The sequence below is a fragment of the Odontesthes bonariensis genome, chromosome 22, assembly GCF_027942865.1.
Source record: "Odontesthes bonariensis isolate fOdoBon6 chromosome 22, fOdoBon6.hap1, whole genome shotgun sequence".
Taxonomy (NCBI): domain Eukaryota; kingdom Metazoa; phylum Chordata; class Actinopteri; order Atheriniformes; family Atherinopsidae; genus Odontesthes; species Odontesthes bonariensis.
Window position 1 is genome coordinate 17900357 of NC_134527.1, and position 24766 is coordinate 17925122.

Here is a 24766-nt window from a genome sequence, read left to right on the forward strand (position 1 = left end):
CTTTCTATTATAGATACATACTACATGTTGTTTTTATCTAAAAACGGTCGTCCAGTCCAATGCGGTAGAGTGCAACTTCTCTGCCACAAAATCAAACTTTTTCTGCGTAAGCTTGTTGTTTATGAAGTAGCCATAATTAATCGTGGCCACACGAGGGCAGTGGAAACAAAATGTGAACACTGACATGCAGTTCAATCAAAAGCTTATTGGACAGGCATACTCAAAAACAACATCATTCTCAACATTGAGCATTCATGTTTATATCCACCTGTTCCATTTAAATACAATATTTACTTTGTTTTGGCTTTTTCAAATGTTAGCTGCTAACTTTGTTTGGTTTTTGGCATTTATTGATTACAGATTTTTAAAATACAGTAACTAAACATGCATGGTCCAACTAATTTTATTTATCTTTAAATAGTTCTCTTCTTTTTTATCCTCTGTCATGGAGTCAGCGATGTTTTTGAAAATGTTAAATTAAACATCAGAGTAGAAATCAAGAATTCAGTCACCTAATTATCTCTTTTATTTACATATGTTTTTTGTTTGTTCTTTTTTTGTTGGATGATGCAAAAATACTTTACTCAGCATGTCCTTTCTGTAGTCATGTGTATATTTGTTGAATATAACTCTCCACTATGTTAAGCAATTACTTTCCCTTCTTTGTCTTCATTGACTTTTTTACATGACATTTTATTACATGGCAAGCATAGAACTGGCACATTCTTTTTATAGGGCAAAATTTAGCACAATAAAGCGATGCAGCAATATCTGATGCTCCAAAATAACACAGTGAATTACATAAGTGTCATCCCAGTACACTGACGTCTTCTTATTTGCACAGGCCTCCAAAGACTTATTATCTTTCCAGAAGTCACCAACTGTCCAGAACCTCTTACTATAAGGCCATGAGAAAGACAGACCCATTCAGAAAAAAATGTAATTCCCAGAGGTTGTCTCTATGAAGATTCATGTATTCTAATCTCATTAGCTGTCTATCAGATTAGGTCTTCCAGAGTCCCACGGGAGTGGATGCAGTCCCAGTCTGTTTACAGATGGCCACTTCTTACGTCACTGGGTCACAGTGTTTCAAGTTCAACATTCCTCATCCTGCAAATATAATAAAACATGCTGAAGGATGGCTGAGGACAGATGGCTCAGAGCATACCGTTGTTTGTTCTCCGCATGAAATTTTCATTTAATCTCGTAAGACACTCAAGAAACTGATCACAATGTACATCTTGGCGCAAGGGTTAGCAGATTAACACAGTGTGGCATCTGTATTGTCTTTGACTGATCAGTCAGTTAATCAAAGTGCTTCATTCATGATTGATGAGCCATTGATGAGTCAAAAATCCATCTATCCATTTGCAAGATGCAGTATATGGGTGACCAGTGTGGGCAATGTGAAGTTCAAGTGTCCTTCAATCAATATAACCCTAAAGGGTGTTTGTTCATTCCCTTGAAAACAACCCATCATCACGTCCTGTAAAGTATGCCCCTGTACAAGTGGCAGGAGGTAAGAATGACTAATATGAGCATTTCTTCTTCAGAGATGTCTTTCTTATGTGCACCTGCTACGACAGCACTTTAAGCCATATGGCTTGGAGTAACTTGAGAGTGAAACCTACATATCGCCATACATATCGGATATCGCAACTGTTCTTTCACAGATAAATTACCCTCAGACAGTAACACAACAGTACTTTACTAAAACGCTTATGTCACCTCCTTGTTGGGTTTTAGAAGGTAACATAACTTGGTTGGGGTTAGAAAATAATCAATGTGACTTTTATCTTCATAAATGCCCTTTTGATGGAAATCTTGATTTAATACAAAAACAACCTGCTATTATGAAACCTTGTCTCTTCCTGGTTGGCTTTAGGTCATAACTTTAAATGGTTAGTGTAAGAAATGAAGCCATGTCAGTAGGGTTATAAAAAATATAGTCTTTGATGCCATTCTTACACTTCACATGCAGCTGTTCTCATGACAACTAGAGGTCACATTTTCTTATAATGTATTCTTGAGCACATTTTGCGAAGGAGGAGGGTCTGGAAGTTCTAACTGGTTTGAGTTCTCTGTTGTGCTCTTCTGTGGAATCCACCAATTACAGTTACGGTAAACATGCAATTGTACCCATGTTGAAGTTGGTTGCCAATGTCAGAGCATGGACAGAAAAGCAAGTATATCCTAAAGTTAAAGAGTTTTTTTTAAATTCCACATTAAAACTGACAAGTGACCAGTGTAAAATTATTAAAAATACACAACAGAAACCTGGGCAACCCTCTAGTAAGCATCCAGGCCACAAAGGTCATAATCAGTTCTAGCCTACATTTACAGAATATTACAGTACAGTTTAGGATAGAAAAGACTTTCAGTCAAGCCTGCGTGATATTAGAGTGTACATCAATATATCTCACTCAGAGACAAAGAAATATTGATGCATTTTACTCTAGTATAAGGTCTCCTGGTTCTCACTTCAGCTTAGTCTGCCAATACATTACAAGCATAGACAATGTGCTCAGCCTGACCCTTCACTTGACCCGCTGACACCTCAATAACCCAACTAGGATCTTGTTTGTTGACATCACCTCTTCCACATTCAATATCACTCCCGTGAAACTCCCCTATCAGCTCAATCAGCCAGACATACTTCACCAGTCAGATTTGTCTCTATTGTCACACACTTGAGTCTGTGCATGATTTGGTTTTGAGGAAGCAATTAGAGCGGACACATCAGCCACCTCCTACATGCATTGCAGTCTCCCTCCCTTGTAAGTAATGGGCATAGTTGTCAAGCTCAGCGGATGTCTTGCACGTGCCATGTATACATGGTTACTACACAAAGATTTTGTATCTGGCTCATAATGATAATATGCAGCCTTTGCATTTTAAGGACAGTACAAATGAAAGAAAGGCACATAAAGGAAGTAAAAATAGAGCTATTTGGGAATTCAGCACACCAGTTTATTTATAAGTGACAAAATGAAACCCATGAAGACGAGAACAAAGTGCCAACAGTAAAACATAATGGAAGCTCAGGGATTGGCATCTAGTGCAAGAAGCACTGAATGTATCAAAATAATCCGAATATTAACAGGGCAGTTTGGTACAAAAAGTATAACAGAGCAGGAGAAGCTGTTTTAGGTCTTGGGTCATTTAACAGGACAGGGACCACAAGCTCACATCCGACAGCACACAAGAATGGTTGAAGGAGGAAAAAAAGAATAAACGATGGCCCGCTTTATACTGGTCAGCAATGAGTTCTGACCTTAATCCCATCCTTTTGAAAGAACGAAAAAATTGAGTCCTGCAAACAAGAGATTTAACACATAAAAATGGAACAATGGCAAACACAACATGACGGGCAAAGAAGCTTCTAAATGGCTGCCAGCGGCTGTTATTGTAGCCAAAGGTTTTGCAACCAAATATCAGAGAGGGGTAGCATTAATTGTCTGTATAGTACATATTTTCTTTAGATTTCTTATGTAATTATATAAAAACATATTTTTTTGTTTTTGGTGAACATATCTACAATCGTAGGATTTTCAAAATTATGTTGTTAATATTCCTGACTAGCCCTGTGAATTAAATCCACTCTCACAAGAAAACATGTGGTAGGAATGTTTGTAATACAGTCTCACAACAACATTAGACAGATTGTGATATCGTAACATTTCGCACTTTCAGTTGTTTTGAATCGGGCAGTCTTCAGGCAATGAGATGCCAACCTCTAACCATTTTTTCATTAACCTTCAGACCTAATCATGTGTGTTTTTAATACCCAACCCTACCCTGCCACATCTGACAGCAAACAAGAAATGTGAAATCCTTGACTGGTGGGATGGGGCGTTAAATTGGTTCTTAGATCTTAAACATTGGTTGTTTTAAAAACTGTTAGAGGTTTGCAATACCACCTTTGTGATATCTTCATGTAATGAAAAACATAACCAACTTCTTGAGCCTGAAACTGCTACATTCATGTGGAAACATGTCAGTTTGTACAATGATTTAATTTGTTCAGATGTTGTTGTTTTTTTAGGGGGGGGTTACATACTTAGCAATGTTTTCCAAGAAATCCAGAAATATAATAAAGATGTAAAAAAAAAAACTTAATGATTGCATGACTGAGCTCAGAAATGTACTACACAGGCTTCTCAGGCAAAAGCAAGAAGAAGAAGAAGAAGAATTTAGACCAGTCCCAAATAAACAAAATGCACTTTCCACAGTGTGTATACAGCTGGGTTTGCACCAAAGTGAGGACAGAGAGCAGACAAATGTTTGTTGAGCTGAATTCATGGAACCATTTGTTTATGTCATCTTGAGGAGACCTTACAGCAGTAGCCTTCTGTGTGATGTTTTAGTCTGAAAAATGACTGTAATGTAATGTAATGTAGTCACTGATAATGAATGGAAAAATTTAGATTTTCATTCCTCATCGTGTGCAATAGGAAAATGATATGGAAGTTGATATTTTGAACGAGTGGAGCACCATGTGGAAGTCTTAAAAGCTGCTACTTGTTTGTCTTTGATGTAATCTTAGAAAGGACAGAGTCAGCTGCACTGCCGGAGTATGGCTCAGTCAGAGTCCTCATCTTGAGACTTCCTCAAACATACTTGTACACTTTCCCCCCCTCCCTCTCCTCCCTTCTCCTCCTCCTCCTCCTTCTTTGTGTAACCACTATACACACACACTCTGTTGTAAGACTGAGTGTGAGCGTCTCACCGGTCAGGATGATTGGAGGAGTTAGAACTGCACAGACTGCAGCAAGTGAGTGTGTGAGAGTGCACGTGGGTGTGCATGTGTCTGAGCGGACTCCAGCTGTAATGGTGCCCCATGTGTGTCTGCGCTGACCGCGGCAGTCATCCTGTCCACAGTGGATACTTTCTCAGCATGCAGATGGTGTGAGCAGTCAAGGGAAAAGTTTCTAGCAGAGCGTCTGAGCCTCTGCTCTCAAGCCATTCTGCACACACAGAGTGTGGGAGGGGAGCAACAGCAGCAGCGCCAGCTGAGCGGGACTCCAACTAGAGCTTGTGTCAGCCTAGGATTTCTGCTGTTGATTAATTATCTGTCACTGGATTGGAGTCACTTGTTGTGCATCGACACACATCAAAGCTGAGGGATTCAATAAGGCTGTTTGTTTGAAAGGTGAGTCTACTGCTCTCTGAGGTTGTTTTGTATGGATGTTGATGCTTTTATGACATCACCATCGTTCCACAGCAACATTCATACATCTCCTGACCCTTTGTGCTGTAATATGAAATCCAGAAGTAGGGTTGAGTGACACTTTAAGTTATGTGATTTATTTTCCAAGCAGGTATCCCTAAAGTTCAGCTTTATATAAAATTGCAGTAGTAATGTTACATTTTGTAGCAGTATTGAAGAAGCTACTATGTGTAAATGTGTGTAATTTGGTTTACTTTGATTATGTGTAAACAATACCAGGCATAGAAGGTGAGCAAGTGCATTCAGTTTGCTCATGAAGAACTAAATAAATCACTGCTCTTGTTGGCTGAATCTTTCAAATTATCTTCCAGTATCACCCGCTGTCTAATGGATCTGATCAATCAGTTGAGGGTTCATTGTTGTAATATATTATCAATGTGTTACATCAGTGACACAGCTCATTCAATAGTATCATATGGAGTATCGCAGGGAGTGTCATAGCAGCATTGAAGCAGATGTACATGACCTGCAGTTGAAAGAAATCATCTTTATCCTAAATATATCAATCACATTGTTAGCCTGTGAGAGCATATTTTGACCAATATAAGTAATTATTGGTAGAAATGCAGCTAAACTTAAAATTTCTCCATTTTTATTTACATACTCTAAACTCACAGCACTTGTGGCTCTCAGAGCCTTAAACCATCAGACCATTTTCAAGGATTTTCTTTATAACTACAGTAAAGTACATCAAGAGGGGCAATATTGTTGTAAATGTATTCTAACACTGACCACCTGTTTGGTTGTTAGCTGGTCAAACGTAATAAAACACAATTATCTCTGGATTAATATGGTGGTGGGCTGCATGTGTCTGGATGTTGCTGATTGGAACTGATCTCATCATAACTATAAAAAAGGAGCCAAAAATAGGGAGCTGAGAAAGAGATGAGCAGGACTGGACAAGATGGAATGTTGATTAAATGGCACGGAGGACAAAAACGACGCTTCCGCCGTTTGTGTCACCTGCCTGGCGTGTAAATGGAAAAGGAAGATGTAAAAGCAAACAGTGCATAAACTGAGGTAAAAGGAGGGATGATGAGCCTTGTGTGCCAGGAATGTCTGCAGTGCACAAGCTGTGCTGGAAAGCCCAGGGATCAGGTTCCCCGTGTCAGCTGCTGCTCTCGACTATTCCCAGGTCTAACTCTGTGATATCTGTTTATTGAGAGAGGCAGCAGGAAATGGACTGAAACTGCAGCAAAACTTGGGTTAAAATTAGTTCCAAAAATACTTCAATGAAAGAAAGTTTGCCATTTTAAGAAATACACATATGATTTCTGATAAATGTGTACATGTGAATATGTGAGATGAGAGGACTGATTGCATTCTTTATCTAAATTGTAGGCAATAGCCATTAGCTGGTCAGCTTACTTAGGCCCAAAGACCACAGAAGAGGTGGAATTGCATTGTCAGAGCAGGAAAAATCAGCCTACCAGAGGCCCAAAATCTCACTAATTAAGGTGAATAGGTCCAGATTTACTAAACTGGGCAAATTAGTGTAAGGAGAAGCAAAAGTACTAATGAGAGAGGCCATTTCTGTGGGTGATCATTTTTGTACTGATCTGTGAATGCAGGCACAGTTGGCTCATTTCAATGATGACCAAATAAATCTACCAAGACAAGCGCAAATCAGCAAAGAGTCAAAAACAATAAGGCCTGTTGAAAGCCCCACGTTTTTATAGTACAAACAGGATAGGTCACAAGAGTGACTATCATATTGCTTATAATCTGTAAAGTTACTTTGATTTGATGTTAATTGTGTCATATTTTAATACATTAGGCTTAAGTTCTTGATAAAAGCATAAAAGTAAAAATAAAAAACTAGTCTAAATTCTAAAAACATTTTTATGCTTAGTTTACTTAAATTAAAACATGCTTAACCTAGCTAGATGACCTGACTTGATTTTAATGCTTTTGGACCCTATAGGACACTAAACAAAGGGTATTATTAAATCATTAAATCCTAATGTGTTGCTATAAGAAAAAGGAAAACTTTCTGAACTTGCCTAAGAGTCTCAAATCTCATAGGGAATATCATCTACTGCTGCAATTGTCAGATTAGTAACCTTGGGACAAGGAACAATGCATTAAGAAAACAAAATAAAATAAATAAAAAGAGTCAAATAGAAATCACATTAAAAAGAAAAACGTTAATAACACAATAACTGGCTTAGCTCAGAGTGAGTGTCTACTGCCACTACTGTGTTGTTGATCTCTTTCTGCTCTCTCTTTTTTACATGTGTCTCTCTGGTGACTATGTAGCTCTTCTCTGCACTGCTTGACTCCACTTGGTGCATGTTTTTCCTCAGCAACCCTGGGTGTTTTAGGATGTGCACAGGAGCTAGGAGACAAAAGAAGCAGCTACAGAGTCACGATTTTGAGTATTAAAGGGAAAAAGTAATCCACCAGTGCTGATACAAGGCACGGAATGGAGTTACCCAGTTTGCAGAGTCACGAGGGAAAACAGTAAGCAGAAAGGGCAGCAAAGGCAATGATGCTCACATAGAGCTCAGAACTATTCAAGTACACACAGATAACCTTGCAGAGAGGCTACACATCAAGAAAAAAAGACAAAATGGATGAGAAAAGAGGACAGGAGAGACAAGGGAATTGAACATTACTTACTCAAGCCAATGAAAACCTGTCAGATTACTATTGTTATAAAACTGGACAACAAGTCAAGCAGAAACAGGAGTAATCTGCATATTTATAGATCTCCAAATACTAAGTGATGTATACTACGTTCAGCTATGCTATTTAAATAAACAGAAATGAGTTTTTTTTAGGATTGAGTCAGTCAGACAGACTTTATTCCATACTAAAAAAATGATAATTCACCACATATATTTTGTTGCTAGGCACAACAGTTTGCATGATATTTATGAAGATTGAAATGTCACCTAAGGTTTCACTTTCCAGGAAAAAATGACTATGATCACTTGCAATTTCAGTTTTCCCTCTCACCTTCAACACAATCATCCACAGTTTCTTATTTTGTAGGGGAAATATCCTCCTGCGTGCACCAGGTTTCACATTACAAAAGATAGCCACATCAACGGTATCATTTGTTCAGTTGTAACAATGTGTCAAGCACATGTACGATGAGTCAGTGGTCTGTGTGAAGTCTTCACCCTCATCTTTCGACGGGGCTGCTGCTCAGTTCCCAGATATCCTGTGACACATGGTATGATAGAAAATGAGAAAGGAGGGGCAATGCTAGTGGTGGATAAATGAGCGTGTTATTGTAAAATATGAAGGGGGGTGCGTGTGGCAGCTAAATCAGTGTGTAGACAAACTAGACAGTGAGTCACCAGGGAGATTATTGGGGACTTTATCTCCATGAATCTGAGTTTACGATATTGCACACCTCACCTCACCTCACGCCCTTTCATTTCCATGTGTTTGAATCCATCCATATTTCTCTTTGACTCACAATGAACTGTGTGGGTAGTGACTGATCATGAGCAACGTGCTAACCCCCCATAATGAAGGATAGCCTCTCAGTTCAATCCTGACCTCCCACTAACCCCATCCTGCATTAAATTATGTTGGTTCTGACGAATGTGTGTGTTGGATGGAGCAATGGATCACATTTGGTTCATATGTGCAAGTTCTTCCATCTGTGACTGCTCAGAAGCCCTTTCCTCTCTCACATCCTCACCATTGATTAGCACAGCAACAGCACAGCAGGCAGTATGCCCTGCATTCACCTCTGTGTCTTTATGGCAGGAGTCTAACAGAAACAGACTGCAGCTTTGGCAGGCGAGGGTTATATTTGTCTTTAACACATGTGGGTCATGGAGGCCCTGTACTGTGCCCACTCAAAGGGGGGGTGGGGGTTAATTTAGGGATATTCAAAGACTTGACAGCACTGACTGACAATGTGTAGTTCATGTTTCCTCTGCATATTTTGTAATACTTTGTTCTGTTTTAACCACCTATGTAAAAAAGTGGACATGCAGTTATGTTGCTATAGAAACACAGACAGGGTCCGTTGGTGCCAGGTGGATTAAATCAACAGTCAAAAATGCCAAGTTGCTAATAAGTTAGTAGGTGGGTGAGTAGGTATTGTATCAGAATCAATGAATTTAAATTGTGGCATTATTTTTATGCTCTTTTGTAACTTTCCTGAGTTATGCCTCTTTGATCCTTCCACATTCAGAGCAAAGGTCAGCATGGTGATAATTGGAAACCACTATAACCACGATACACAGATACTAGTGGCAGCATCTGTCACGTGTGCAAGACATGAATAAAGAATTTATGTCTACCATGAGACTTCTGGTCACTGTAACGGTGCTGTGATCTGTAGAGTGCAGACCCTTTCTATCACTGTAGGGGATTGCTTCTGACAGTAGATTGACAAGAATCAGAAGTTACAAAGACTCATCCAGAGTACAATTAATTTTTCATTTTAGGCCATGGATGTGGAATTCAACTGCCTGGATTCTGACATTTTCACCCAGTGGAAATATACATCAAAAAGTGAAATATTGTGGCCCAACAATTTGTTGATAACCTCCCAAAAATAATGGCTCAATCATGTAACATTTTTTGCATTTTTGATGGACAATTTTTAATCCTAGCATATATCACAAGTGCAATGGTATATCCTGCTAATTCATCTTAAGATTTTTGCATGCCAGTTTCACCAGTTTTTGAAGTATGTAGTGTTACAAACACAGTTGACCTGTGAGAAAGTTTGTCTGGGGAAATGCCCTGTGCGTATGTACAACACAGAAGCAAACAGTTGGCAGCAAATGTACTGTATTTTCCTCGTCATCCCATCATTTCATTCTGCGCTTTATAACCACCAATTCCATTTTCTCCCAGCAGTGCCTCCTGTTGCTGTTTTGACCGGTTACTTCCTGTGGTCACAGAAATTTCCTGCTAAGACCAGAAGATTTGGAAAATTAGGCAACACTCTGTATAAGATGAGCTACACTGTAGAGAGGGTCCTCAATCTCTTCTCGAAGTGTTTAAATTACAACAAAGGTGTGTCAAACAGCAGTTTGGGCTTTTTGAGAGCTTTTGTCTACAGTACTTTATCATTTGGAGAAAAACTAGAAACCTTGTGATGCTGGGACATTATTCCTGCATAGACAAGATGGTCTGTGGTATAACTTTTCCAAGATATTTCAGTCTTATCCAACTGTCTAACCTGTTCAATGTCCAGATCTCCTCATTTCAAATGTCTTGGGGGTACAATGATATCCAGAATGTAGCCAATATACAGTGCATATGACATTATATGCTGCATATAATGCCTTTACACCTTTAAGAGAAGTGTGGAAATTGCTATCCCTGTTTCAAAAGCACAATAATGATCATTTCAAGTCACACCAAAGAGCAACTGTCTTTCATTGGATAGGAGTCATTAAATAGCAGTTTTTATGATCGCACTGACAGATGCTTATTTTTAAAGCAACAACGAGACGTCCCTGAGCCTGAGACGGACTGGCTGTGAGACAAAGATTTGCTTTTAATACTCCTGCGCTCAAATAGAAGCAAACGGTAATGGGGATTTGAAAATATTTGTACCCCTCACATAAGTGGGGTAAAAACACTTAGAGTCAATCCATCCATTCTTGTCTTGTGCCAGTACTAGAGCAGTTTGAATTCATCCATTTTTTTGTAACTGCCATAGAACCACAGATATGTTACACCCTGCCGAGAAATCACATGCCACAAAACCTCAGAGGGCTGGTTTGTAGCTATCTTTGTGTTGTCTTTCCGGGTGTGCAGTGTTTACGTGTGTGTCTGTCTGTTCTGTATACTGAGCTGCTGTTGTTTATAGTGAAGGTCAGAGTGTCTCTTCCCACTGGCTTCTCAGAAAGGTCAAAGTTCACAGCCAAGTGGTGAGAACATCCGGGTATAGGCTAAAACTTGAGCTGTTTTCAATGTTCCTTGACAATTGAGATATAATTTAAGATTTGAATACAGTCTAGACATGAGCAGATGGTAGCTTGGACCACTGATCGTTGGTTTGGAAATTAAAAGCATCACATCATGCCCCCAAATTCATTCTGGCAGAAATTACTCTTGATGTCATGACCAATCTTTAGGATGAAAATCCGACTCTCCAACTTTCACTTAATGGTATATAAAAAGCAAATCTTCCTTAATTTGGAGTCAATTATTCTTATCATACTGCACAGGCATGAATGCATTGTAAAGTAGGACCTTTAAAAAATCTTTAATACAACATATCTAGCTCCAATGCTTATTTTGGAGACCGTGGCTCAAGGGAGAAAAGGACTGACACAAATAGGTTACACACATATCTACCCGTATATGCTCATAGGACTCATAGGATATACCTCCGAGATGCTTTTTTCAGTGTGCTGAGTGGACACAACAGTCAGGTGGTGATGTGCTTTTGCAGTTGCTTTATAAATGTACTCAGACGCACACCTGGAACCTTCAGAGAGACTCACTGCGGGTGTGTTTGCAAAGAGGAATGGCTGCATATAAAATGTAGGTTTAGAAAATAGGTCAGCCATCCAGCCTTTTTTTTTTCGACACACTAAAGTATATTCATTTAAGCAACTATTTGTTTTTCATTCAGGTAAAATGACAGCATGATGTCTGTGCAAACATTTAAAAAATAAATCAAATTGCATGAACTAGGTACCAATTTGCAGTAGGAAGAAACTGAAGAAAGCCTGACTGATTGTTAGGTTTGGTCTCCTAAACCACTTGGTTAGGTGCAGGCATTTAAAATGTCTTTGTACATATAGGAAACATCTTGGATTGCCTTAAAATAGACACTCTTGTAATGTCTATTGCACTTTATAATTTTTTTGACTTACTGAGTGATGAATCCCATACAATTAGAAATATCCACAGATTTGGTGCAGGCATAAAAGAAACCAACTATCTCTCAACTATTTATTTTATATACCAGCTTAATTCAGGGCTGTGTGGGGGATTGGGGTCTATCCCAGCTGCCATCAAACTAGGTAAGCAGGCAAGGTACACCCTTGACAGGTCGCCAGTCCATTACAGAACCCTTGAAGACATCTCCAACAGAAATGCAACAATTTGTCCCCATCAGTACAAATAAAATGATTCTTCTCTCTTTTTTTTTTGTTGCTTAATTCATGTCTTATCATGATATCATTGGTATTTCATTCATTTCACATAAGTTTGGAATACATTTCAGCCAATTAACAATGCAAGACATAAGAAATAACATTACATTCATGCTTAAATCTACAAATATATTCCAATGACAGAGAGTTACAGCAGTGGCTCTGAGGGACAGTGCTGTGGTGGGGGGCCACAACACTGCTTGGAGCCCATATGAATATGAATATGCTTACACTTGCTATATTCACCAAGTTAGTTTATCATGTCAAAATTGAATAAGATAAACATTATAGCTGTTTTACTCTACATCCTCTAATTATAATCTGACACCAAATACAGTCCACCTGAGGCTGATGGGAATATCATTAGTTTTGCAGATATGAAAGTTTTGTTTTTAACCTGATGAAAAAGCTGCATTTTTCAATTATGTTTAATCACACATTGTGCTTTATTTTAATCTTTATCGTCAGTGCTGATGTTATAACTTAATTACTATTAAATTCTATCAGGTTTGATTTAAAACACTAATTGTTTTTTCAGTGGAAACACAGTTAAAATGATCAACTGAACCTGAAGGTCATAATATATCATCTTGATGCTGTATGGGCCAAAATGTAATGCCCTTGATGTATTCCATTCGTCTAATAATTTATAGTTTGGTCAGGACTTTGCCTGCACTCCTTGTTTAGTATTTTATTTCCTCTGGATGAAACCACAGCGCATTGACGATTTTGAATTATGTTTCTACTTTTGCCACCACCGGGCTATTCACACTGAGAGTCTGGAGTAATTTACTGTTTTAATTCATAGTGTGGCACAGGCCAGTCCCAGCAGTGCTTTTAACTATACCCTATACAGAAAGCACGACGTTGTCGAGCAGTGTGTTAATCACCCATTATCAACTGAATTATGTTATGTGTGTGTTTATCTATTCATTAGTTCATTTGTATAGCAGGGCCAAATGCATGCAGGGATAATCAGATCTGGCAATAAAGTAGAAATGATTCCTGGCAATAAAGAACCTATCCTTCTATGAACTTATCTCGCTGCCGAAAGAAGAAAACCCCCTGCTTTGTTCTCACACTTATCTTGCATTGAAATTGAGAGAGAATGAAGCTGAGCTGAATGAATGATAATAAGTAGGTGAACCCTCCTCGGTGTTGTCAAAAACAGATATTTCTTAAAGGAATGCAGAGGAGTGAACGTGTTTGTGCATGAACATGTACTCACATCATGCTCACATGGACTGTGTGCAAAGAACTGGTGAAGGTTTTTGAATACACCTCAGCAGCCCTGCTGCACTTGCTCCATGGCTGCCTGGAACACTGCTGAGCTGCATCTGGTCCTCATCTGGACCCGTGGGCTGGTTGGACTTCCACCAAGCCAAGCACAATGAGAGCCACTGACAACATGGCAATGCTTAAAGCTGACAGCAGCAGTCTAAGCACATGTCACTGAGTGGTGCAGAGGTTCTGCAAAGGTTTATATGGAAACAAGATGTGCAGGATGCAGAGATGTCCGCAGGAACCGAGAGTTCTACTTTATTTTTTGTTTTCAGTCGATGTTTGATTTGGTTTACATTTAGGAACCTAAACCACGGGTAAGTTTAAACATCATAGTTTGGGTAAAAAAAACAACAATAACCGTATGTTAGATGGAACACTTTTCCTTTCTAATATATTCCTGTCCTCCACTTCCTTGGTTACCATGGTTAGACACATCCCACAACAGTAACAACTCAAACTTACACTGTTTTGTGCCAGTCCAACAGAATCTGTTTCAGATACAGACAACCATAGAAAAAATGATGATAATGGGGTACCTACAGATCTCACTGATACAATAATACAATACACAGTAACAGTGTCTTATGCTCTGAAGTGCTTTTAAGCAAGACAAAGTGGGAGCATATTTTCTTAAACTGATATAGTTGTTCAAATCTAACATTGAAGGTCTAACCACACAGTGCAGACTACAGACCAAATTTTGTCTACCTGAGAAGATACCATTTAAAAGCTTCAAACATTTGAGGGATTGATAAGACAGAGAGACAACATCTAACAGAGAAAACATCAAAAGCCAGACAGGCCAACACACAGTACGTAGGTGGGTAACACAGGAAAAAAGATAAAAAGGATTTAAACTTCTTATCCGGCTTATGAATTCCTCCTCCCACATTTCCACTTCTGCCTTTGTCTGATCGCACTATTTGGCCCAATCTTAAAGCCTGAAACTGCCTCTTAATGCAAACTTTCTAAATAAGCCTGTAAAAAAGGTTAATCCGAATCCAAAAACTGACAAAAATAGGATTTACCTCTTGGCTACTTACATCAAATGACATTCAGTAGTTTTGGAGATTGTAGCTGTGAAATAAATTGAACAATTGTCTCAAAAGAAACTACTTCTTGCTTACATTTCTCTGAGTTTAGATGTCTCCTCTTTGTTCTCTGTTAGTTGAAATCTATTAAATCTGTGTGGAGTTTGCAACTTCTGTAAATCAAAAAGATTAAAATTGTTTTGTTTGGTTGCAGATTGGAGTCGCTGCAATGGACGAGCAGTGTGTGTCGCACAGCAGCCCTCAGCGTAGCGGCCAGCCTATCCCTGAGGTTCAGAGGCCAAATGTCATCAGGTGTGGGTGGCTCAGGAAGCAAGGAGGTTTTGTCAAGACTTGGCACAGTCGCTGGTTTGTACTAAGAGGGGATCAGCTGTACTACTACAAAGATGAGGAGGAGACCAAAGCCCTGGTAAGGCTGAATGTGTACTGAAAGATTAATCCCAACTCATTTTCAAACGGTGGCATCACACAGTGACTGATTACTGAGTTTTGGATGCATCTTCTCACAGAACTTTAAGACTCATTGATGAAAACCAAGTCTTTTCTGAGCTGAAAAACTCACATGAATTATTTCAACTTAAAATTATTTGTATAAACTGACCAGTTGATCAATGATCAGAACTATGTGCTGAAGTTGAAAAATGTAAATCATTAAGTGCAGTTAATGCATACAGACAAACTCAGGTATCCTTGATAATCATATATTGGCACACAACTCTTTGTCCAAGTGATGAGTGATGAAATGAGCGTGACATTGATACAAAATCATTCAAACCTTATCGCTGTTGGAAGCTATCTTTGATTAAATTTGTGATACCTCATTTTGGAAATGCTAACACAAGATGTCAGCATTATAGAGTCTGCATTATTTAACGCTACAAGATAAGTGGTGCGAATAAAAAGAGTAAACCAGCAAACACACCCAAACCTCAAACTGCTATTTCCAGACAATCAGAAAAATGAAAAAACATACAGTAAGTAGGGAGTAGCTCAAGTACAACTGGTAGACTTTCTGTCCTTTTGCAAAACTGTTCAAAAGCTAGAGATACACGTAACACATTACAACCCCTGTGATGTTTCCTTTACTTGTTTGCAACAAAAGTTAGAATTAATAATACCTATAATCATGTCCGTGATGAGTTCATAAACACTAGGGTCACTTTGTCCCAACTGTACCCATGCAAGGAAAAGCTGCGATATTGAGAAAGTTATTAAGATTTGCAACTAATGCCAACTTTACTTTGATATATTTGCAGATTGTGCTGTATTTTATAGTGTTTAATCACCCTATTTGAGTGTTTCTAGATACTGCTTATGTGTTGCAGTGTTGTTGAAAAGTTTGCTTTTCTTGCTTGAGTTTTGTCTATCTGCCTGTGTCACGGCCACCATGAACAACTACAGATGCATCTTACTGTTCAGCCAAGTTAGATTAAAAAATACATATATCTAACTTAGATTCAGATGAGTCAGACTGTTTTGACTGTTGGACTCTAAACAAAAGTAAATAGCTGCAAGCTTGTGTTCATTGAAGCCAACACATGCAGCTATCCTGAAGGGAGAGAATGAGTAATTCAGATAGTAAGGCCATCTCTAACGTTACTGTTACCGGGCAGCCGTTCTTACTGAGCAGCTGTACTGATGACTGAACAAAGAAGCAACCAGAGAGACACCAGGTTCCCATGACGAAGCAGAATTTGCAGAAATGTGTTCTATATTCTCTACTGTCTCAGATGTGCTGCAACTAGAATTAGAGCCATGCTCCATACCAGCCTTGTTTGGAGTCCTCCCTGACACTATCAAGATATCTTCATCCAAATTAGACTTTGCTGCTTTTCTGTTTCTTATAGCTAGGAGGTTAATTTTGATTTACTGGAAAGCTAAACATCCTCCCTCACACTCCCTTTGGATAAAAGACGTCCTATTCTTTTCAAAACTCGAAAAGATTAGACAGTTGAAGAGAGGAGCTGTGTCCAAATTCTATAAAGTCTGGGAGCCCTTTCTTACCCATGTTGAATCCTTAGACATGCCGCTGCCAGATGCCCTGTAATTTACCTGCCCTTATGTCTTCCATTTCTACTGTTGACTTAAGACCATCCCCCCCCCCCCCCCCTTTTTCCAATCGGTGGTCTCTTAGAACAGTTTCACTGTTGATTATTACTTTTTGTTGTTGTTGTTGTTTGTTTGTTGTTTGTTTGTTTTTTGTATGATGTTGTCAGTCTTAGTTTACCTTTTTTTTTTTTTTGTTAGCACAGCCTAAGCTCAGATGGGTGGGTGGCTGGGGGGGGGGGTTGTTGGTATTGTTTATAGCATTGTTTAAGATATTTCATGTTTTTACCATTGTACCAGATTGTATTGAATTTCAATTGCACCTTCTGGATATAATAAGAAAAGTTTCAAAATAAACCATGGAAAAAAAAAAAGAATTTGCAGAAATGTGGAGATGGATAAGTAAATTGTTTTGGTTTTAGAATTGTTAAGGGATGAATTTGCACTGTCAGGATCTTTCAGTTTGTGTGTATATGCATGTATATGCATTTGTATATATATATATATATTTATATACATATATATAACTGGTTATTACTGATTTACTTTACTTCCTGTTTAATTTAGCAGAGGTAGTTATTCTTGGTAGGCTTTAGTCGCAATGTGACTCTAAATTGGATTAAGCAGGTTTAGATAATGGATGGACAGGGCTCTCAAGTTTTCAAGTTTGCTTGGAGTGAGATTCGGGCGGGGCAGGGGCCGGGCCATGTGCGTGGGGGGGTTTCTTTCGGGGTTTTTTTGGGGGGGGTCCCTTGCAGTATCCCATCGCCATAAACTAGCTACTTAAAGAACAAAGATATTGTTTTATTTATACCAAAATCACAAATCTTCACTTTTACACTAAATTCTGCTATATTTTAAAATAAATTGTTTTAGGTATGCAGTCTTAACAAACAAAAAAAACAGACAAATTAAATTAAGAAAAACAAACATAACCCCAAATGGGCCCCTTGAGCAGTTCCTCTCTGTGTGTGTTTGTTTATGAGTGTTGTTGTAAGTGTTTGTGGCAGATTTTGATGCTTGATGACTGATATTGGGGGCTCCCATTTAAAGCACTGTGGCTCAATGTCAGCCATTTTCACAGTCATGATGGATGACAGAGTTCCATTCAGAAACAAAGTGTTCCTGGTCTTGGTTTTCTTGAGCCCCACCATGGAAAAAACCCTCTCTGCATCAGCATTTCAGTGTGGCAGAACTAATACCAGTTTGGCAATTGTAGATAGCCTTATTGGGAATCTGTTTATACCAGTCACCTTTGAAAAAAATTAACCACGGAAGCCTAATTACACTCCTACATATTTTTCATTAAGTTGCTCATGTCAAAGGGTGTGTGCTGAATATTTAGGTCTACTACTCCAACGAACACTTTAATCGGCAGGTATTGGTCTTTTACAAAGAGTAGGAAAACTATAGTAACTAATAAAAGATTCAAATAAATGAAGATATGACCTGCTGAAGATGCTGACGGTTCTCTTCCACCTCCAGCTCGTCTACAACTTCTGCACGCATTCAGAGCATAATAGGCTATGTCCGCTGTGCATTCATGGGACGCGTGCTTGCAGCTAAAAGCTATTTCACACCCGGCAACAAGAAATTCTGTTTTCTGATTGGCTGAGAAATTCTATTTTGTGATTTGCCGATGGGTTGCTAAATCAAGACAGCTGTACCAGAGCTATAGTTCTGAGCTGTACGAGCGCACAGTAACCTGCCATTGACTCGTTTATAGTATCGGCCATTAGAATTTCTGTGCGACGAAGTTGATCATTTCTCAGCGTGAGAAATGGCATGTGTGGCGTGTGAGCGTGTGAACTTGTTGAAATGCGTGTGTCTCACGCTCATTGCGTGAGACTTGAGCAAGAGAGCCATGTGGATGGATATCTTCCCTGGTTTCTTTAGTTAGTTTGACTACTGAACTGCCACATATTGTCTTTCTTTGTTGATTGCCGTTCCACCTGTTGTTTGTTTGTCATTAGTTTCCCTCAGCATATATTCTGCCAGGATTCCTTTGTTCAGCCAGATGATTATGATGACCAGAAGTTTTGATTTGATCTTGGTTCTTTCATTAAATTCCTGCTTTATTTCATTGAAGTCTTTTGTTCCTGATCCATCAATCTCCAGGAGCAGTCTGAAAATATGCTGTATTATCGTATACTTAGCACTAGTTGTATGTTTTCTTTGCCACCATATTTTCTAGATATCACTCGTGAGCACCAGTCAGTGATGAACTGTACACTAACTGCACACTATCAGTGCAGTTTGGTTGTAAAAATGTGGTGCCAATATAAACAGAAGTTTGGTTTAGTGAAGCTGTGTAAAAATCCACAATGTAGCATTTGTTCGAACTGCTGTATGTCTATGAAGTTTAAGTTGTTTTAGATTTATAGTGACTTTGCCCTTCTCCCTGTCCACATTTTTGGGTAGCTGCTAGCTTGGCTCCTTTATTTTCCCCCCTACCTCTCTGTCCTAACTGAGAGTGCTCTGCTTGCTGTCTACTGAGGTAAGACACTGATGCATCATTTATTCTTCAAACAACACCACAACACCTAAACAAAAAAATATTTTAGCACTTGTTTGATTTGTAATGAAACAGTCAATAGCACGATGCTTCTCACTCAAGCTGCAGGAGACTTGCAGCTAACTCACTTGGAATTAAGGGTGGGTGTATTGGAACAGATTACAAGATAATTAATCCCTGTGAATAGTACCATCTGTAGCTTTTCATATCTTATTGAAATCTCACATTTTGCATCATTTTTCAGCAGTTATTTCCTGTTTTTTTTACTCCTCAGATCATAGTTATCACGGAGTCTCACATTTTTTTATTTGCAGACAGTTATTTCACACCAGAAGCTCTGTTCTTTTCCTATGAAATTACACAAAGGACCAAATGCCTCTCTGATATCTATTCCACTCAAACAATATCCTTCTTTTCCAGGGGAAACTTGAACGCTTGTGCACAATTGAAATCTTTATTCTGCTCATCTACCCACACTTCTTTGTCTGGATGATTTCCCAGCAAAATGAGCTCAGCAGCCACATAAGTAGCAGAAGTCTCTGAAGGTTATGGCTCCAGACCTGAAGGTGGGCCACTGGCCAGGAAGGGAGAGGAGCTATTCTTCACTGCTATTTCTAGGGACCTCCGGTTATTAAGCAGTGTTTAAAATGGAGGGTGGCCTTAAATAAGGGACACCAACTGTTTAGCTTCTGCTATTGGTGTTGTGACCATCCTGAAGCAAACATAGTGGAGCAGCTCTTCACTGAAGTTTACAGAAAAGGAAAGAAAGGAGTTTGTTTTCCTAAAAGATCTTGTTCTTTATTTTTATCTATAGAATGAAATATTCAATAATGTACTTACAACTAGCCACCTGAGTAATATTTACCTCCCTGTGTTTTGCAATTTTCCATCCCTGCCCTACTTCTTAACTGAGGACATAATAATTACCTGAAACTGCTACTTTTTTCCGGAGGATGCGGAAATTTCAGTAAAACTAGGTCAGGGACAGGAGAGGGTTCAAAGTCCTGAAATCTCCATGACCTACGATGCAACACAAGGTTTGAAATAACTAGTCTGGGGTTTTCTGCAGCACTAGAGGAAGAACAAGTGGAACAAAGGGGCAATATCACTGTCTAAAACAGTTTCTAGCCACTAATATCAACGTTCAAGATGTGAACAAAAAAACACTACGACAAACAAATGCAATAAGACACATCTCTTTAGTCTTTGTGTGGTGACTTGACATCACCCCATACCTAGCAACAAACTTCATAATACAGAGGTATGAGGCCATATCTAGATCAGCTAAATTAACTCTCTCTCATGCTGTGAAGTCTCCATTTGCTCCCTGTCACGTTAGCCTAATTGCCTCATCCTCACTGGGAGGAAGAACATCTGCCCCTCTCTGTTGCCTGTGGAAACACAAACCTCGCCAAAGTACTGTTATTCCACATTATATTCTGTACTATAAGGTAGACATGTGAGACATGGCATTGTTTTCAAGCACGACTCCTCAGATGAACTCTGATACTTGTTGACGTTGTTTGAAAAAGTGTATCGTTGTTGCCAAGGAAGGCGACCATGTTGTGTCCTTTTACAGATGGGCCAAACCTCTCAGAGCAACTTGTGGAATCTGAAGAATGGGAGTCAGATGGAGGTGAAGGGTCACTGAAAAGCATGCGTTGGGTATAGCACGTGTGGGCTTAGTGTCAACATGCCATCTGCCTGCCCTCACTCGCCCACGGAGATGTATGCATGCAGAAGCATGCATGCACTCCCTCACAATCTGAGATAAATACACACATAGACTCAGATTTCATCTGACTGAGCCATAAACAAAGACAGTTCTCATGCAGCGAAATGATAGGGTTATTGTAATTTAAACCACTCAGCATTAGATCTGTATGCAAGTGAAGAAGGAGAAGTAACATTATGAATAAATGAGGGAATTGTGAATGAATACACTGCAAAAACTTAGTGGATTAAAGAATAAGATATATTAAAGTTTAATTTGGAAAATGAATTAGGAAATTATGATTCCATCCACAATTAATCTCATGAGTAGATAAATAGATTTTCATAGCATGAAGGAGCTACATTTTAAGCCAGACCATGAAAATCAAATTTTTTATCAATTTAAAAATTCCGCAGCACAGTTATGCCCTGAAAGTTTTCCCTACTTAAAATGGAAACTAACTGACCTTGGCATTTATCTGGAGCACATAAAATGTCATTGCATTTTTGTAATTATTCATTGTGCAAGACTGTCTTCTTAAGGCAGTTTGGCAGAAAAGAGGCTGTAGTCACTTGTGACATTGGCAAACACAGACAACAGTTAAATTACTTCATAGTTCCATCACAGAGGGATGAAAATATCCTTAAGGATTTAAGGTTTCAGTGAGCGATATCACATTGATACATAGTCTGATCTGGAACGTCTGAGCAACGTGAACAAGAAAGTCAAACAATATCCAAATACCCTTGTATGCATCATCAAAAGCACACCTGACATTGTCCGAATGTCACACACAAGATTTATATCAAATTCCCATAGTAGATATACTTTACTAGCTGCCATCTGATGCCAGAAACTGAATCCTTCCTTTTTCCTGGAACTATTACTTTGATTGGGCAATAACATTTAGGCAGAAGCATTTTCTGTAGTGGGCTAAATACATAGTAAAGCATGACAAGAATTTTAGCACCACCAGAGGACTCATCTGGCTATCAGTATTCCTAGAACACATGCAAAGTATAATTACAATTTTTTTTTAATTCTAGTACAGTGACAACATGTTTATTAGGCTCTGGATTGCTGGGTGAAAAAGTCACCTGGAACAGGTCTGTGCAAGTTTTGTTTTGTAAGTATTCTATGGCCCATTACCTGATGTGGAAACAGGGTACTGCTGTGTATTTTAGGTGTGGTGGTGTTGCAGCAAGGCAAGAGTATGCAGCTAAGCCAGGAGGTATATGAGACTTGCTGCATATTGTATACGCAGTATTTACAGACTGAACATACAACAGGTTTTGGTCAATGCTTTTAGTTCTACCAAATTTGATTCTGGCAGTTATAATCAACTCATGTGTGAAAAACACATCAGTGACTACTTGGATTTAAATCATCATCAAGAGAGCTCATATACATACACATCTATTTAAATCAAGATACAGACCAACACTGATGAGTTTAGTTTTGATCATTGGTTAAAACTGCTTTTGTTTGTTAATTAATCATTTAACTTTATTCTATAACTTACCTTACTTACAGGATGAAAAGGACAAAATGTAGGATTTTTTTCCCTATTCTTATTTCAGTTATGTATAGTTGATCAAGTTAACTGTCATATTTTGGTTTATGTACATACTTCGTGGCCACAAACACTTACTACACGCAAAGACCTCTGCCTTCTGTCATTTTCTCGCCACAAAAGCCAGCTTACATTACAATCACCATCTTACCACAAATACTGTTGAATGTAGATTTACATTTAGCAGACAAAGAGCCAGATATCCCCTTCAAATTTGGGAGATAAACTTGTTATTTCTGGTTCACCGTAAAGGGAGAACAGAGAGGGTTTCTGCATAATATTGGCAAGTACTAAACAAATCAATACAAATCATGTAATTAACATCCAAGTGGTAATTTGCAAGAAATATGAAAGAGTAACATCCACTGGGGCAAACCATTCTCCTTCCCTATATGTCATATAACCAGCCCTATGTTCACAAATCCTTGGTGTTGTTTTTTTAAAGCACTGGCTGCCCCTTTTATGTCATATTTCAATGAACAGGGAACTATGGAGCTGTATCATGTCAGGTGCTGCCCAGTCTCACCAGAGATTGTGTAATAGAAAGGTCTTTACACATATCAAATTCAAAGCAGTTTCGCAATCAAGGCTAAAAATTGTGAGATGAGAATGTTTTGGTAAGCAGCTGTTTTGTGTAGGGTAGCGTCACCTGATGGTAACCATGATTTATGAGTATCAAACATTGTCGTCTGTGACTCTCCTCCTTTTGCTCTTTAGTTTTGCTTTCTATAACTTGCTTAACTTCAGCTGAGAAAAGCCCTCGGTTATGTTTAAACAACAAAAGCTTAGCAGCTTAGCGATATAATACACCGTTTCTTTGCTGAAAGATTCTCTTACATTTTTTTGTGACAGAGCACCAGCTTTGAAATACTCTACATGTCAAAGAATGATGCTATAGGGGTATCCTGAGCTTTGAAAAAGGATGTGATGCGATGAGTTTTGAGTGAGAACAGCTTGAATGTGGACAAGCTGACACAGACATTATAAGCTGCCGCTAACCACACTTATTTTGTATGAAGGTCACACTCAGTCCCCAGTCTGAGCCAGAAGTGATGTGTTTTTTGACAAAAGTAAGTATCAGCAGTATCAATGTATCACATATAATCCCCTCCAGTATGTCCTCTAGGGGCCACATGAAGGAGATCTGAGAGCAGAAGGTGGCTTCAGGAATACACATCAGACGTCTCCTGCATGCATAATGTTTGAAAACGAGTTTATTGGAACTCTGATTGCTAATGTTAATGTTGTAAAGCTGTGAGAATCTAAATAACAGGACAGTTAGCTTCTTCAGTATCAACTATCAGCACTCGATTGCTCTGTGATATATTCTACCCATTGAATACAGAAATATAAGGGATCTTCCACTTTGTATTCTTCATTTGTGCAAATTCCTTTCTTTTTTGTATACTACAGTAGTTAAATCATCTATTTTTTCCTAAAGCTCAATACATTCAGTCCTGTTTCGTGAAAATGCGAATGTAAATCCAAACCATGCCTGGGGTTTGGCATTAATCCTGAATCAAGTTTCAGTAACTTCCACTTCAGAGACAACCTAATTAGTATAATCTAATCGCATCAGTGTGGATTATGACAATAATAGATCAGTTACACTCATGCCCAAAGGCAGACATCGTATATTGAAAACACACACGCAATGAAAATAGAAATGGAAAACATAAGATACTCTTTGCTTTATTTCTGAACTATGTAATCAACTGTAGCAAATATGTTTCCACTTAAAATGTGGTCTTACTGTCTGGCAAGGTACCGTTACAAATCTGTCAGCTCATCCCAGTATTAAGTGTTTTAATCTAAATCGTCCATAAACTGGGTACGGACAAAGATATGATAGTATCATAGAATTTGTACTCATACAAAACATCACATGAAATGAACACTGTAAATTGTGTTTTTATTTCTGACAGGCTGGAAAATACGTTTTTATTAAAGCCATATATCTTAGTTCTCTGAACAGCCATAAACTAACAACTATCCACTGATATTTCCCTGTACCATGATTGGTTTATGACAGGGTATCTTCGAAGTTCCCTGAAGGCATTCAGTCTTCCCAGAGGAAGTTCTGTAGGCACATTGTTCAGCAGGTTCATGTTTGGAAATATTTCATCTATATTTCTAGGGACCTCTGTTACCATATTTATTTGTGAGTGAACATTTCAGGTTTATGTCTATCATCTAGTTTCTTACTTTCTTTATGAGATGATAGACATTACCTCTATATGTGAGAGCAGCGTGTAGTGCAGACT

At 38.6% G+C, this 24766-nt stretch overlaps 1 protein-coding gene across 1 annotated transcript in view; it reads left to right on the forward strand.

Moving 5' to 3' along the window:
* Positions 1-4710: 4710 nt before the first annotated feature.
* Positions 4711-24766, forward strand: part of arhgap24 (Rho GTPase activating protein 24) — a 73389-nt gene continuing 53333 nt past the window's right edge. Inside the window, exons 1-2 of the mRNA XM_075456349.1 lie at positions 4711-5152; positions 14851-15063. Coding sequence (XP_075312464.1) covers positions 14866-15063 — 198 coding nt within the window. The 5' untranslated portion in view covers positions 4711-5152; positions 14851-14865. The remainder of the gene's footprint in view (positions 5153-14850; positions 15064-24766) is intronic.